This window comes from Gobio gobio (assembly GCF_949357685.1).
Source record: "Gobio gobio genome assembly, chromosome: 2".
In the NCBI taxonomy this organism is placed as follows: Eukaryota; Metazoa; Chordata; class Actinopteri; order Cypriniformes; family Gobionidae; genus Gobio; species Gobio gobio.
This window is the reverse complement of record NC_137098.1, coordinates 63,045,334-63,057,898: the sequence shown is the minus strand read 5'-3', so window position 1 is coordinate 63,057,898 and position 12,565 is coordinate 63,045,334. Positions and strand designations below refer to the sequence as shown.

Here is a 12,565-nt window from a genome sequence, read left to right as displayed (position 1 = left end):
TGTGTGTGATTTTTGTATGTGTGTGGTTATTGTGTTTCTCACACACAAGCCGTTGTGGCAGCTGTGTGCATGTGTGTGTGCTCTCTGTTCATTATTGCTATTAACGGGTCATGTTTGCGTGATCTCGCACGCTAAATTGCGGCCATGTCGTCGTGTTTCTGCATTCGGCCCAGTGAGGCGATGTCAAGGGTCAATGGCATGGTGAGCGCTGGATAAGCGCACCCCCTGTTCCCGGGAAACACATCCCTCCACAAGTGGTTCCTCAGCAGAATGAGGCACAATGCCGGCTTTGTCTGCTACTGCATAGAGTGTGTGTGTGTGTGTGTGTGTGTGTGTGTGTGTGTGTGTGTGTGTGTGTGTGTGTGTGTGTGTGTGTGTGTGTGTGTGTGTGTGTGTGTGTGTGTGTGTGTGTGTGTGTGTGTGTGTGTGTGTGTGTGTGTGTGTGTGTGTGTGCGCGTGTGTGTGCATGTAAGGTTAAATGAATCACACAATGTTAACTAGTTGGAATCCAATTAGTGTGGGCTTTTTCTGTCTGACCTTTGGGGAGTATCTGTCCAATCCATCCATCCATTCACACACATAAACACACACACACACACACATGTTGGTTTCACTCGCCTATATCTCACAGCTTTCACACAGAAGTGATGATATTTGCTAAACTGCAACTCTAAGCCTAACCTAACCCCTCATACACAAAACAAGCAAAAAGTTAAAGGGATATGCTAGAGCTGGGTAAAAAAAATTGATTTTCAGATTAACCACGATCTTCATTTGAGATCAATCTTTTTTCTCTGTCAGTGTTTTCTGTATCACTTTTCAACGGAATCAACAGCCCAACTGCAAAATAAGTCATATTTTAGTCATAGTTTGCAGTCCGATTTATATGTGATAAGATAAAAGCCCCTTAAAAAATGTAAGAAACCCCATCTTTCGATTGAGATGTCCATGAATCAAATCAAATGAATCAAATGAATCCTCCTTTAATGAATCATTCTAAAATACTCTATACTCTTTCATGTGAGTTCATAACTGGAATTATAGTTGATTTGTTAAACTTATTTTACACATTGCTATGAAAATTAGGGTAGTCGAATTCACAAACAATTGACTCATATGAACCAGTTCTTTATACTGAATCGAAAACCAATACAGTTCCGCTCACAAACAAATGACTCTTATGAGACGCTCCTTTAAATTAATAATTCTAAGAGACTCATAAACGTTCTATACTCTTTTATGTGAGTTCATAGCTGAAATTATAATTTGCACTTATAATTATACTTATTTTACACATTGCTATGAAAATTAGGGTAGTCGAATTCACAAACAATTGACTCATATGAACCAATTCTTTCCACTGAATCAAACACCAAAATAGATCTCTCACGAACAAATGAGACGCTCCTTTTAATGAATCATTCTAAAATTATAATATGCACTTATAACTGTCACACATTGTTATGCAAACAGATTGATTTGGATTTCAGTTCATATGCACAGAGTTTGTGCTTGTGTTGATAATATCGGTTAAATAGCAACTGAACCGCATTTCAACAGAAATCAAAACTCTGCCCGATATGCCCAAATGAATCAGAATCAAACTGAATCGGAACAGATTCACAACCTGAATCGAATCTCTGGTAGTTTCAACATGTAGGTGATTTGGGGTTCTGTGACATTTGTTTGTCACAATGAAGGCAAAACCCTGACCCATAAACACAATCTCAGTGTGTGTGTGTGTGTGTGTGTCACGAGCGTCTGTTCAGCATGATTTGATCAGTCATTCTGTCAGGGTCGATCAACACAGCTCACATGTTCATCTGTGTCTGTGTGTGTGTGTGTGTGTGATATTCCTCGAATCCTTACTGCTATTGTTATTCTGATCACTGTCATCACTCGGGGAATGGTTGTGCTCATCGGTCTGCACCAAAATGTTCTGATTGGCTAAAGCTGCTAAATGAGTTTCTTCTGATCCAATTGAATCGCAGGGACCAGATGTGCACTGATAAAAACAACTCAGGCAAAAACCGCTGGCAGAGCATACAGGCTGCTGGGAATTTAAGTGTAAAAAACTCCCTCTCTCTCTCTCTCCCTCTTTCTCTCATTTACCTTTCTCTTCTCCCTGGTGTTTGTGGTTAGCTTTCGTCTCAGTAAGAAGGGAAAACTTCGGTCTGGGGGCTTTAAAACGTTCAAATATTCATCAAATATAGATCTCCCTGAATCCCTTGCTCCCTTTGCTCTTCGACCGCCTCTTCTTCTGTTTCTGTTTTCTTCTCTCTCCCTCCTTCTATTTCTGTCCCTCTGCTGTTTTTCCGTTCACTCAAATCTTAAAACAGTCGCAATGAATACGGATCAAAACAATACGGCAGCATGAAACACGCACACAATGAAGATGATGATTCACAGGGTTGTGAAATAATCGCACAGAGATTTTCAGCATCTGCGTGTGTGTCTGAGCTGCTGTTCAGTGGAGAAACACGGCAAACCCTGGTAAGACCCGTCTGTCCATCTTGTTCTTCCTCTCCCCCACCTCACTCCCTCATCCTCTTTTCCTCTTGAGTTCTCTTCTCTCAGTTTGAGTGACAGTTAGCCATCTGTCTGTGTCCGCTGCCACAGCAATGCCACGCCGATAAGAAGCCCAGAGCTGCTCCGCAGTCAGGTACCCCAAATCCCTCACGCTGACTGACAGCAACATGTGTGTGTGTGTGTGTTTACCAGCAACTGCTGTAAGATAGATACTGGAATGACTGCAAAGCAAAGAAAATCACGCTTTAAAGGAATAGCTAAGCCAAAAATGAAAATTGTGTCATCATTTACTCACTCTCATGTCGTTCCAAACCTGAATGACTTTCTTAATGGAACACAAAAGATGATGTTTCACAGCAAAAGCATATGGTGAGAATAAGAGCTGTCAAATGGCAAACTAGTGCATTTTGCGTTTGTGCGGTTTGACTGATTTAGAAATTTGGTACTATTTTGGGTAAAAAATAAATAGGTAACACTTTACAATAAGGTTTCATTTGTTAGCACTAGTTAATGTATGAACTAACATGAGCAGTACATTTGTTACTGTATTTGTTCATCTTTGTTAACGTATTTAATAAAAAGATTCAGCTGTTCATTGTTTGTTCATGTTAGTTCACAGTGCATTAACTAATAATGTTAAATACAACGTTTGACTTTTACAGTTTTTCTCAGTCGCTTTGGTTCATTTCTCGAATCATCCTCGACATTTGCAAAATAGTAAGTGCATTTCTCAAAACAATTCGTACAAATACCAAAACACCATGGATTACCTGCAAAAACCAGTCTCTTGCTCAAAATCCTTAGTTCATCTCTCAAAAGTAAATATCTGTGTCAATGAACATGTCAGTGCCATCAGAATGACAAGTCCTTGTGTCATTGTGTATGAATAAGACAGTCAAAATTGCTTAGTCATGTTGTCAAAAACAGTGTACTCTGGAGGGATGTTCTGATGTAAACTATGGCTTAAGTTTTGATGACAATTATTGTAAATTGTAGGTTACACCTCAGTGTATGTGGGAGTTTGATTGCAAGAGACTGGACAAGATTCACATTTACAATTTTACTGTTGGTCTGTCAACAAATTACAGTACAATGTCATTGCGATACAGAAAGGAAAAGACAGCACTGCATAGCACAAAGAGACAAAAAAAAACAGAAAAACAAGAGTAGAAATGTGAATGTCTAATGGAAATGTATAGAAATATGCTTGACATATGACAACTTGTTCAACTAATTTGCATGTAAAGACTTCTGCTATGAACTAATGCCTAAATGTTGAGGGGGGTGAGACTGTTCAACAGAGACCCATTATAATACATTTTGATCAACATGACGTAAGCAACTGATAATGTAGGAAACAGCAGAGAATTGTACATAATCATTTGCATGGATGTACACAAGCATTTGCAACTTGTTCAAAGAAATGAGAAACTGCTTTTTTGATGTGCACAAGTGACACAATGATGTGAAGATTGAACAAGTAGTTTTGAGAATTTCAATTCTGATCTGAGAAATGTACCAAAGCGACTGAGAAAAACTGTAATAATGCATTAGTAAAATGTTGAAATTACCATTAACAAAGATTAATAAATGTTGTAGAAGTGCAGATTATTATTAGGCCACATGTGTTAACTAATAAAACCTTATTGTAAATGAATAAATAGAATGATAGATAGTATGATAGAACTAGATAGAACGATAGATAGAACGATAGAACGAACGATAGAACGAACGATAGAGCGATAGATAGAACGATAGATAGATAGAACGATAGAACGAACGATAGAACGATAGATAGAACGATAGATAGAACGATAGATAGATAGATAGATAGATAGATAGATAGATAGATAGATAGATAGATAGATAGATAGATAGATAGATAGATAGATAGATAGATAGATAGATAGATAGATAGATAGATAGATAGATAGATAGATAGATAGATAGATGGATAGATAGAACGATGGATAGATAGATAGATAGATAGATAGATAGATAGATAGATAGATAGATAGATAGATAGATAGATAGATAGATAGATAGATAGATAGATAGATAGATAGATAGATAGATAGATAGATAGATAGATAGATAGATAGATAGATAGATAGATAGATGGATAGATAGAACGATGGATAGAATGATAGATAGATAGATAGATAGATAGATAGATAGATAGATAGATAGATAGATAGATAGATAGATAGATAGATAGATAGATAGATAGATAGATAGATAGATAGATAGATAGATAGATAGATAGATAGATAGATAGATAGATAGATAGATAGATAGATAGATAGATAGAGACAGACAGATGATATATAATTAATAATAAATTATTAGTGTTATTAAAATGAGCTTTTAAACATATCTCAAATACTGCCCAATACAGATTTAAAACACATAAATTAAAAATTATTGAAAAAATCACTAATATTGGGCGATAACTGATATGCATTGGTATTCATAAACTATACTAAATCTATTTTCTCATTTTCATTCATTTAAATAAATCTAAAAATTAAATAAAATATAACTATTAGATAAAAAACTTGAAAAGTGGAAATTGGCAACTAACTGAAATAAAACAAGTTGAAGCTGAATAAAGAGAAATATGTAAGAACATAAAATGATTAAAACTTCAGTAAACTTCAAAATATTAACAATAGTCTATGAGTAATACTAAAATAGCACTGTTGATATGACGCAGATACACAGAGCAGAAAGGCACACGGGTGAGTAAATGATGACAATTGCTTTACAAATGATGATCATTTGCATTTCGGGATGAACTATCCCTTTAAGTGTATGTGTGTAAACACTGTTATTAGTGACCTGAGGGCGTCTTCATGACCCATGTGATAATTAGACAACGAGATTGGAGCAGCCATAATGACCTGTCAATGCTCTCTTCCACATAAACACTCTCTCTCTCTCTCTCTCTCTCTCTCTCTCTCTCTCTCTCTCTCTCTCTCTCTCTCTTTCTCACTCTCTATTTCATGAATCATTCCTGTTCCAGCTCATTTGAGCTAGGCTGAATAAATTAGCGCATGTTAAGGTAGGTTAATTAATACCATTCTCCCTAAGGTCCAAATCTCTAATGTACACATACCCTTGCACACACACACACACACACACACATGCGGCAACACATGGGCATGAAGACGTCAGAAGCCATCAAATGTGCACTCTGTTGTAAAATAGAACATCAACCGGTCATGACGGATGCACACGCGGCTATTTTTAACACGTACACACACACATAAACACTAAATTAAATGTTCAATGACCCTTAAAATCACTTTTCGCCTTTTTTTCCGTGTGGACACTGGTGGTTTCTCTCTTTCTTCATCTTGAATGTGTGTGTGTGTGTGTGTGTGTGTGTGTGTGTGTGTGTGTGTGTGTGTGTGTGTGTGTGTGTGTGTGTGTGTGCCTTCGACCTTGCATTTGAGGACTCACAGACTGGCACAGCCTGTCGATCGATTCGTCGGGCCTGTTGGAGCAATGATAAAGCCTGCAGCATGCGTGTGCGTGTGTGTGTCAATGACACCTACGCTAAGGCTTAACAGAACACAGAAGAGCCCTGAATCAGCCCGGCGTCCACATACCAGAAAACTCACACTTGTTTGTCCATTAAGAAGCCAGTGGAAAGAGCTTGATTCTTATCACACAGCGTCTGCGAGACCTGCAACCGCTAAAATTAGACGACACACCTTCACACATACACACATGTCATAAAAAAACACACAAAAATATAACCTCAGGCTCCTGAGCTCCAACTATGCATTACCTCCCGACCGTGTTTGAAATGCTGCTCACATCATAATGCGGTTTTAAACAATTTGACTGACAATTGGCCCTGGTGAAAGATTTTTTTTATCGTTCAAAGGCCTCACACACCTTTTAGCCAATCAAATTGTCCATGATTTTTCTAGAATTATGTTTTCAAATCATATTATAGAAATTGCTGGGACAGATTTCGGCATATCAGGTACTTGGAATGAATACATTTAAAGAAAAACATCCCTGTTCAAACATTTGGAGTCAGTAATATTAAAAAAAATATATATATTTGCTTTTAATCAGTAAGGATAAATTAAATTGATAGAAATTGACATTTTTAATGTTACATAAGGTTTCCATTTCAAATAAATGTTTGAAATACTCATCTGGGTCTAACAAATGCATTACGTTTTTCAAAAAAATATTACGCATCACAACCATTTTCAACATTGAAAATAATAATAAATGTTTCTTGAGCAGCAAATCAGCTTATTAGAAGGATCATGTGACACTGAAGACTCATCACAGTTTCAAATATATTAAAACATACAGTATATTCACAATATCACAGCTTTTTGTCTCAGTAAGCATAAGAGACTCTTACTGAGCCCAGGCTTTTGAACGGTAGTGTGTATCCAAAAATTCGACTCTGTTTACGTTGTTAGTACACATGGTTTTATTCTGCATGATTCATTGGTACACACCAGGGTCATACTAACGTCCAATTTCATGATCCAATCATTTCCTGGTGGATAAAATTGAGCCCAGTCCTACATTTTTTCCAGCTGAATATCCTTTTTGGAACGATATCAGATTATGGAATCATAATGTTGGTTGCAAATGCAGTTTCAGTGCAAAAATGTGTCAAACACTACTGAGAGTTGAGTGTTTTTCAGTTGGGGATTTGGGAAAATCAATCTAAAGTTCTATAACTTCTAAGATAAGAATCACACTTCCATGCTTTATAGATTAAATTAACTAATTTAAAGCCACAATATGTCCATTTTTGACACTAGAGGTCGCTTAATTCAAAACACAGGCGTAGCTTGATGACGCTTTTGTGGAGCTTTTATTCTGCCGCAGTCGCCGCTTCCGCTTCTTCCGCTCACGTGTATGTTGAGTAAAGCAGCGCTGTTTATCATATTAGATACATTTGAATGTGTTGAAAGTTATGTTATAATGCTACTCTAAGGTGCGTTTTCCGAAAGCGTTATTATCCAACTATTGTCGCAAGTTCTGTCGTTATCAGCATAGTTCAACGAGTCGGAGCTTCCCGAAGCAATAGTTCCAACTAATATATATATTTACAGATGGATTTATATTTCCTCATGATAGTGTTGGTGTGACCGGTCTGAATTTTGCGCGGGATTGCACATAACGTTAATTCTACTAATTCCCGCAGATTTCGCGCTCGCATCTGAAGCGCACACACACATCCCGTAATAAAGCCGCCTCTGACATACAAGTGGAAAAATGTGCTCCTTTTTCCAGCTTGTTAATGGTCAAATACACTCAAAAAATGTCTCAATGCCCATCTTGGTGAGTATTAACGTAAACGCAGTCATAACCAGTTCAGGAAGAATGTGTAACAGGAGTGTTTGGGATCCATGTGTGCGTCAGGTCTTAAAGGGACAGCAGTTATTTATTATTCAAACTACAAAAATAATATTTTTTTAATTGCCTAGACTTTAAATAGACGGACAAAAAAAGAAATTATATAAAAAATATCTATTTGATAGTATATGCAGCGTTTTTCCCCGTGGTATCGAATATCGATGCTTTTTTAGGTATCGTATCGAAGTTAGAAATTCCAGTATCATGACACTAGTTGCAACAACAGCTCTCGACCTGTGGTTAGAAGCATAGTTTCTTGTTTGCATAACATGTGGACTTAATAAATCATTATCTTCATGAACGACAGATTTGCGATAATATGGTTTCGGGAAACAGACATGACTAGTTGATTTCTTCAACGATGCATCGTACTATGGTAGTTCAGCAGTGAGTTACATTGTTGTATGGGAAATACACCCCTGTGCGTTCGCTCGGCTACTATGGTCACACTGCAGTGAGTTAGATCGATGGTAAAACATGGTACTCGCGGTAAATCAATAAAACTAAAAATAGATAGATAGATAAAAATAAGACTAACTGTGTTGAGCTATAACAATGATTAATCTTCTGTCGATGAATGTATCCAAACAGTTGCTCACCGGTCTAATAAAACACATAATATATTAAACCGTCTTTGGTGTTTTCATGATTTCTATCTGAAAAATAGAAAATCCGGAAATTGAGGGTAACGCAGGTATGATGTCATTAATAGACAACGAACGTCCATGTCCTGGTTAAAATTGCTTATTTCACTGAATTTGAAAACTCTTGGAATCATTTGAGATAATGTAAGTACACAAGTCAACAAAATATATAACATTGTTCTAATGTTTTTTGGATATTTTATTCCAAAAATCTTACATATTGTGCCTTTATGCTGTAAAGCTGCTTTGAAACAATCTGTATTGTATCAAGTGCTATTATAAATAAAGGTGACTTGACTTGTAAAATCGTTTCCAATTTCTTTCCATTCCCAGGTTTTCCATGACTGAGGGAATATATCCTAAAAACAAGGGCACTGCGTGTTTTGGGTCTGAGCGTGTTGGGGCATCACTTTTCCTGTATCAAATCTACTCTAAAATGTTGATATCGACGGGCTTCCGTTTGCTCTGGCCTCATTTCCTTCACGCTACTGTGCGCTGTTTTAAAAACAACCCCCAGTAACACGACCCCACGCGAGATGGTTCCATTCGATAAAGTCACAATCAGCCGAATCCCAGCAGAAGATTGTGACTTCATTGCGGCCTGAACTGAAAACAAACCAATCATGCCATCTATTCTAACACAGATTAAAACAATAAACAAGGGTGAATGAACACACAAAGCGCAAGCCTATTACGAGCGAGAGATCTCTAAAGCGAGAGTTTAACACACATGCACTCACTCACCGATGATGAAGTAGTCCTGATTGGTTTTAAATTCGTGGCCCCACAGGTTGGGCGAGTACTCCTGAAACTTGATGGTGAAACGCATGTCACTGTTGGGCTTGTCGCAGGTGAGGAGCAGGTTTGGGGCTCCGGTCACTTCGCACCTGTCTGCCTGGTCCCGTGACGACACCAGGTACAGTTTATAGTACTCGTACTCGGCAGGGGAACGTGGGCCGGGCGGCTCAGACCCTGGGCAAATGAGGTCCAGGCGATCCCCGATCTGAGGGTACAGGACGTAACCCTTATCATCACTGAACCTGCAGGAGGACAGAGAGGGGAAGAGAGAGGATTTAACGTCATGTCATTGGAAGCATGCGTTTCAAATGTGGCAAGGCTAAAAACAAAATGGAAGCACTTTATTTTAAGTTGACTAAAGCAATAACAGTAAATGAAGCATAATTACAAGTAACTAAACCTAAAGCAAACTCTATAGTAAGTATGTAGTTTATTAATATTATTTGAGTAAGTACACTGTAACTACGTCACCTTAAAATAAAGTGTAACCAAACAAATTAATAATTAATAATAATTTAAAACATAAATACCATCAAAATAATCAAAAGCAACCATTCAAAAAATTGTGATCTAAAATATAAAATAATACAAATTTATTTTGAAGAAACATATTATTATTTTGAGCGAAAGTTTAATTAATAAAAGACACTTTTGCAAATATATAAATAAATTAAATTTGATTATTATATAAAATATATGCATATGGTAAAATGGTAAATGGACTGCATTTATATAGCGCTTTTAACAGACCTACAGCCATCCAAAGCGCTATGATAACACTTTATTTTAAGGTCTATTAATAATAATTCAGTAACATTAACTAATACATTTGTAACAGTTTTTATCAAAAATAAAAATAAACTGTTCATTGTTAATTCATGTTAGCTTAGATCTATTAACCTCTTAAACTCCAAGGACCCTGATAAGTAACATCAAGTATATACTTGAAATAACCCCCCCCCCCCCCCCCCAAAAGAGGCGCTTTTTGATTGTTTGGTTATAAATTAATTTTTGATTTTTTTGGTTATAAATTCATATTTGAAAGTGTATATCTCAGGCCCTGTGTGCTCTAGCACCCTGAAAACACTGGAAAAAAGATTTGTGTGACACTGGGACATTGCATTTATACCACTGTATATGGGGAGACTTGGGTAGGTGGAAATTATATAAAAAAGATAATATTCCTCCCTTCAGATCCATTTGGATAAATCTTGCATACAACATGATACAGACAGAACTCTTTGTTTCCAGTATTTGCTGCCATCTAGTGGAAACAGCCACAACTGTCTGCAGGGTGCTAGAGCACACTTTCAAAAAAATCTATTATTACAGCTCAGACAATATATACTTAAATGTTTATCACTTTTAGCAGTGTTTCATGTAACTTCATAAGGTTTCCTGTAAAATGACACCTAAATTGTGTACTTAAAGACCACTGTATGTGGGTATGGGGAGCTTTTCAATTTGGGGAGGCCAAATCCAGGCGGAAATCCGCAAAAATGGCCCCAGAGCTAAGGAGGTTAAATAATATGAACAGATTATTAACTTTAGATTATGATCATGTATCAGTAAATGTTGAAATGTATCAGTGTCAACTAATGAAACCTTATTGTAAAATGTTACCATTTAAATATTTATTTTTGAAGAAACATTTTGTAAAATCGATGTAAAATGTAACAGTTCACTGTAAAAATAAACACTATCTGCTTTAAAAGTACAATCAACTCGTATGTTTAAGTAATTTCAACTTAAATTACATTTAACCGACTTAAAAAATTAGTTGAATCTTGTATAACTTAAAAAAGTTGAAAATCGCTTAACTTATTTTGATGAGTTAAAGCAATGTAAAAACAAGTGTTTTCATAACTTATCGATGATTTCATTTTTTACAATGTTATTACAAACTTGCATTATGTCTAGCTTCATTCTGGTGTGTAACCCTCGCTTTTCACCATTCAATCGATTTAAAAAACAGAAATTCTTCCTTTTTTTCATTCATTTTTGTCTTTGTTTGTGGCGAAAATCCGGATGCATCATAGTGTACAAATGCCTGCCTCTATAAGCTCTCGCTCCGGGACATTCGCTGACAGAACCACACACTTCCCATGGAAATATCTGTGGGTATGTGGGCTGCCTCAGGAAGCGGATGGCATTTACTGGAGCAGGTGTGGATCCAACCACACTCCGCTTTCTCGCTGTGTTTCTTTATTCAATAAATCACCTTCTCTACAAGTAGAAACCCATCCTCTTTTACACTTCATTCATCTACCCTGCCCTTCTCGCTTCCTGTTTATTCAAAGCCCTAATGCTCTCTTCCGCTGTGTAAATCATCTGAAGGTGCCGAGGCTTCGAGGCTTTCCACGACTGAGATTCCAGAAGTATGATATTCGGTTCTTGTATCTCCGACAAGTGACTCTAATGAGAATGAACAAGGCTAGTCTGGATCCAAATCCCACCCCGAGACGCTTGTTTCCAAAGGAAACCGTGTCAGATCAAAGCACAGCGGAGGACGCGTCTAGAGCTTCCAATTTCCAGGAGAATTTGGCTGTTGCGGAATCTCTGGGAGTTTCTTTTGAATTCCTTCTATGTAAACAAATGACTAAACGACTCACAGACGCTAATTACCATTTTATCATCATCTCTAAACAGCCAGCCACACCGACGGCTATTTACATGTAAGCAAATTAAGGCAGTTGGGCTTTGTCTTTTTTTATGGGCTTCATGTTTCCATGTGAAAAGAAATGCGGGAATACTTTTACGTAATGACGGGTGGATCCATTTACAAATGACATCCATTACCATGGCATGCTAACCCAGGGCATGTTTATTAAAGCTAGTCGCTCTTTCTCTTAAGAAACAAAGGCAGAGAGTGTGAAATCGTGACAAAAAGTCTTTTGTGTGTGTGTGTGGCATTCCTATGGGAGAAGAGTTTCCTGTCCTTGTCACACAGGTTAGGAAGGTTATCAGTAGCTCTTACAGTGAAGAGAACAGACACTCAACACACACTTCACGTACTACAATTAGACTGACCGATAGCCACACACACACACACACACACACACACACACACACACACACACACACACACACACACACACACACACACACACACACACACACACACACACACACACACACACACACATGGCGTTAAAGGAATGTTCTTGGGTTCAACACAACTTTAGTATTTG

The 12,565-nt window shown here is 37.3% G+C and overlaps 1 protein-coding gene across 1 annotated transcript in view; it reads right to left on the bottom strand.

Annotated features, from left to right (window-relative positions):
- Window positions 1-12,565, bottom strand: part of efnb3b (ephrin-B3b) — a 104,535-nt gene that overhangs the window by 35,117 nt on the left and 56,853 nt on the right. Inside the window, exon 2 of the mRNA XM_079810462.1 lies at window positions 9,321-9,616. Coding sequence (XP_079666588.1) covers window positions 9,321-9,616 — 296 coding nt within the window. The remainder of the gene's footprint in view (window positions 1-9,320; window positions 9,617-12,565) is intronic.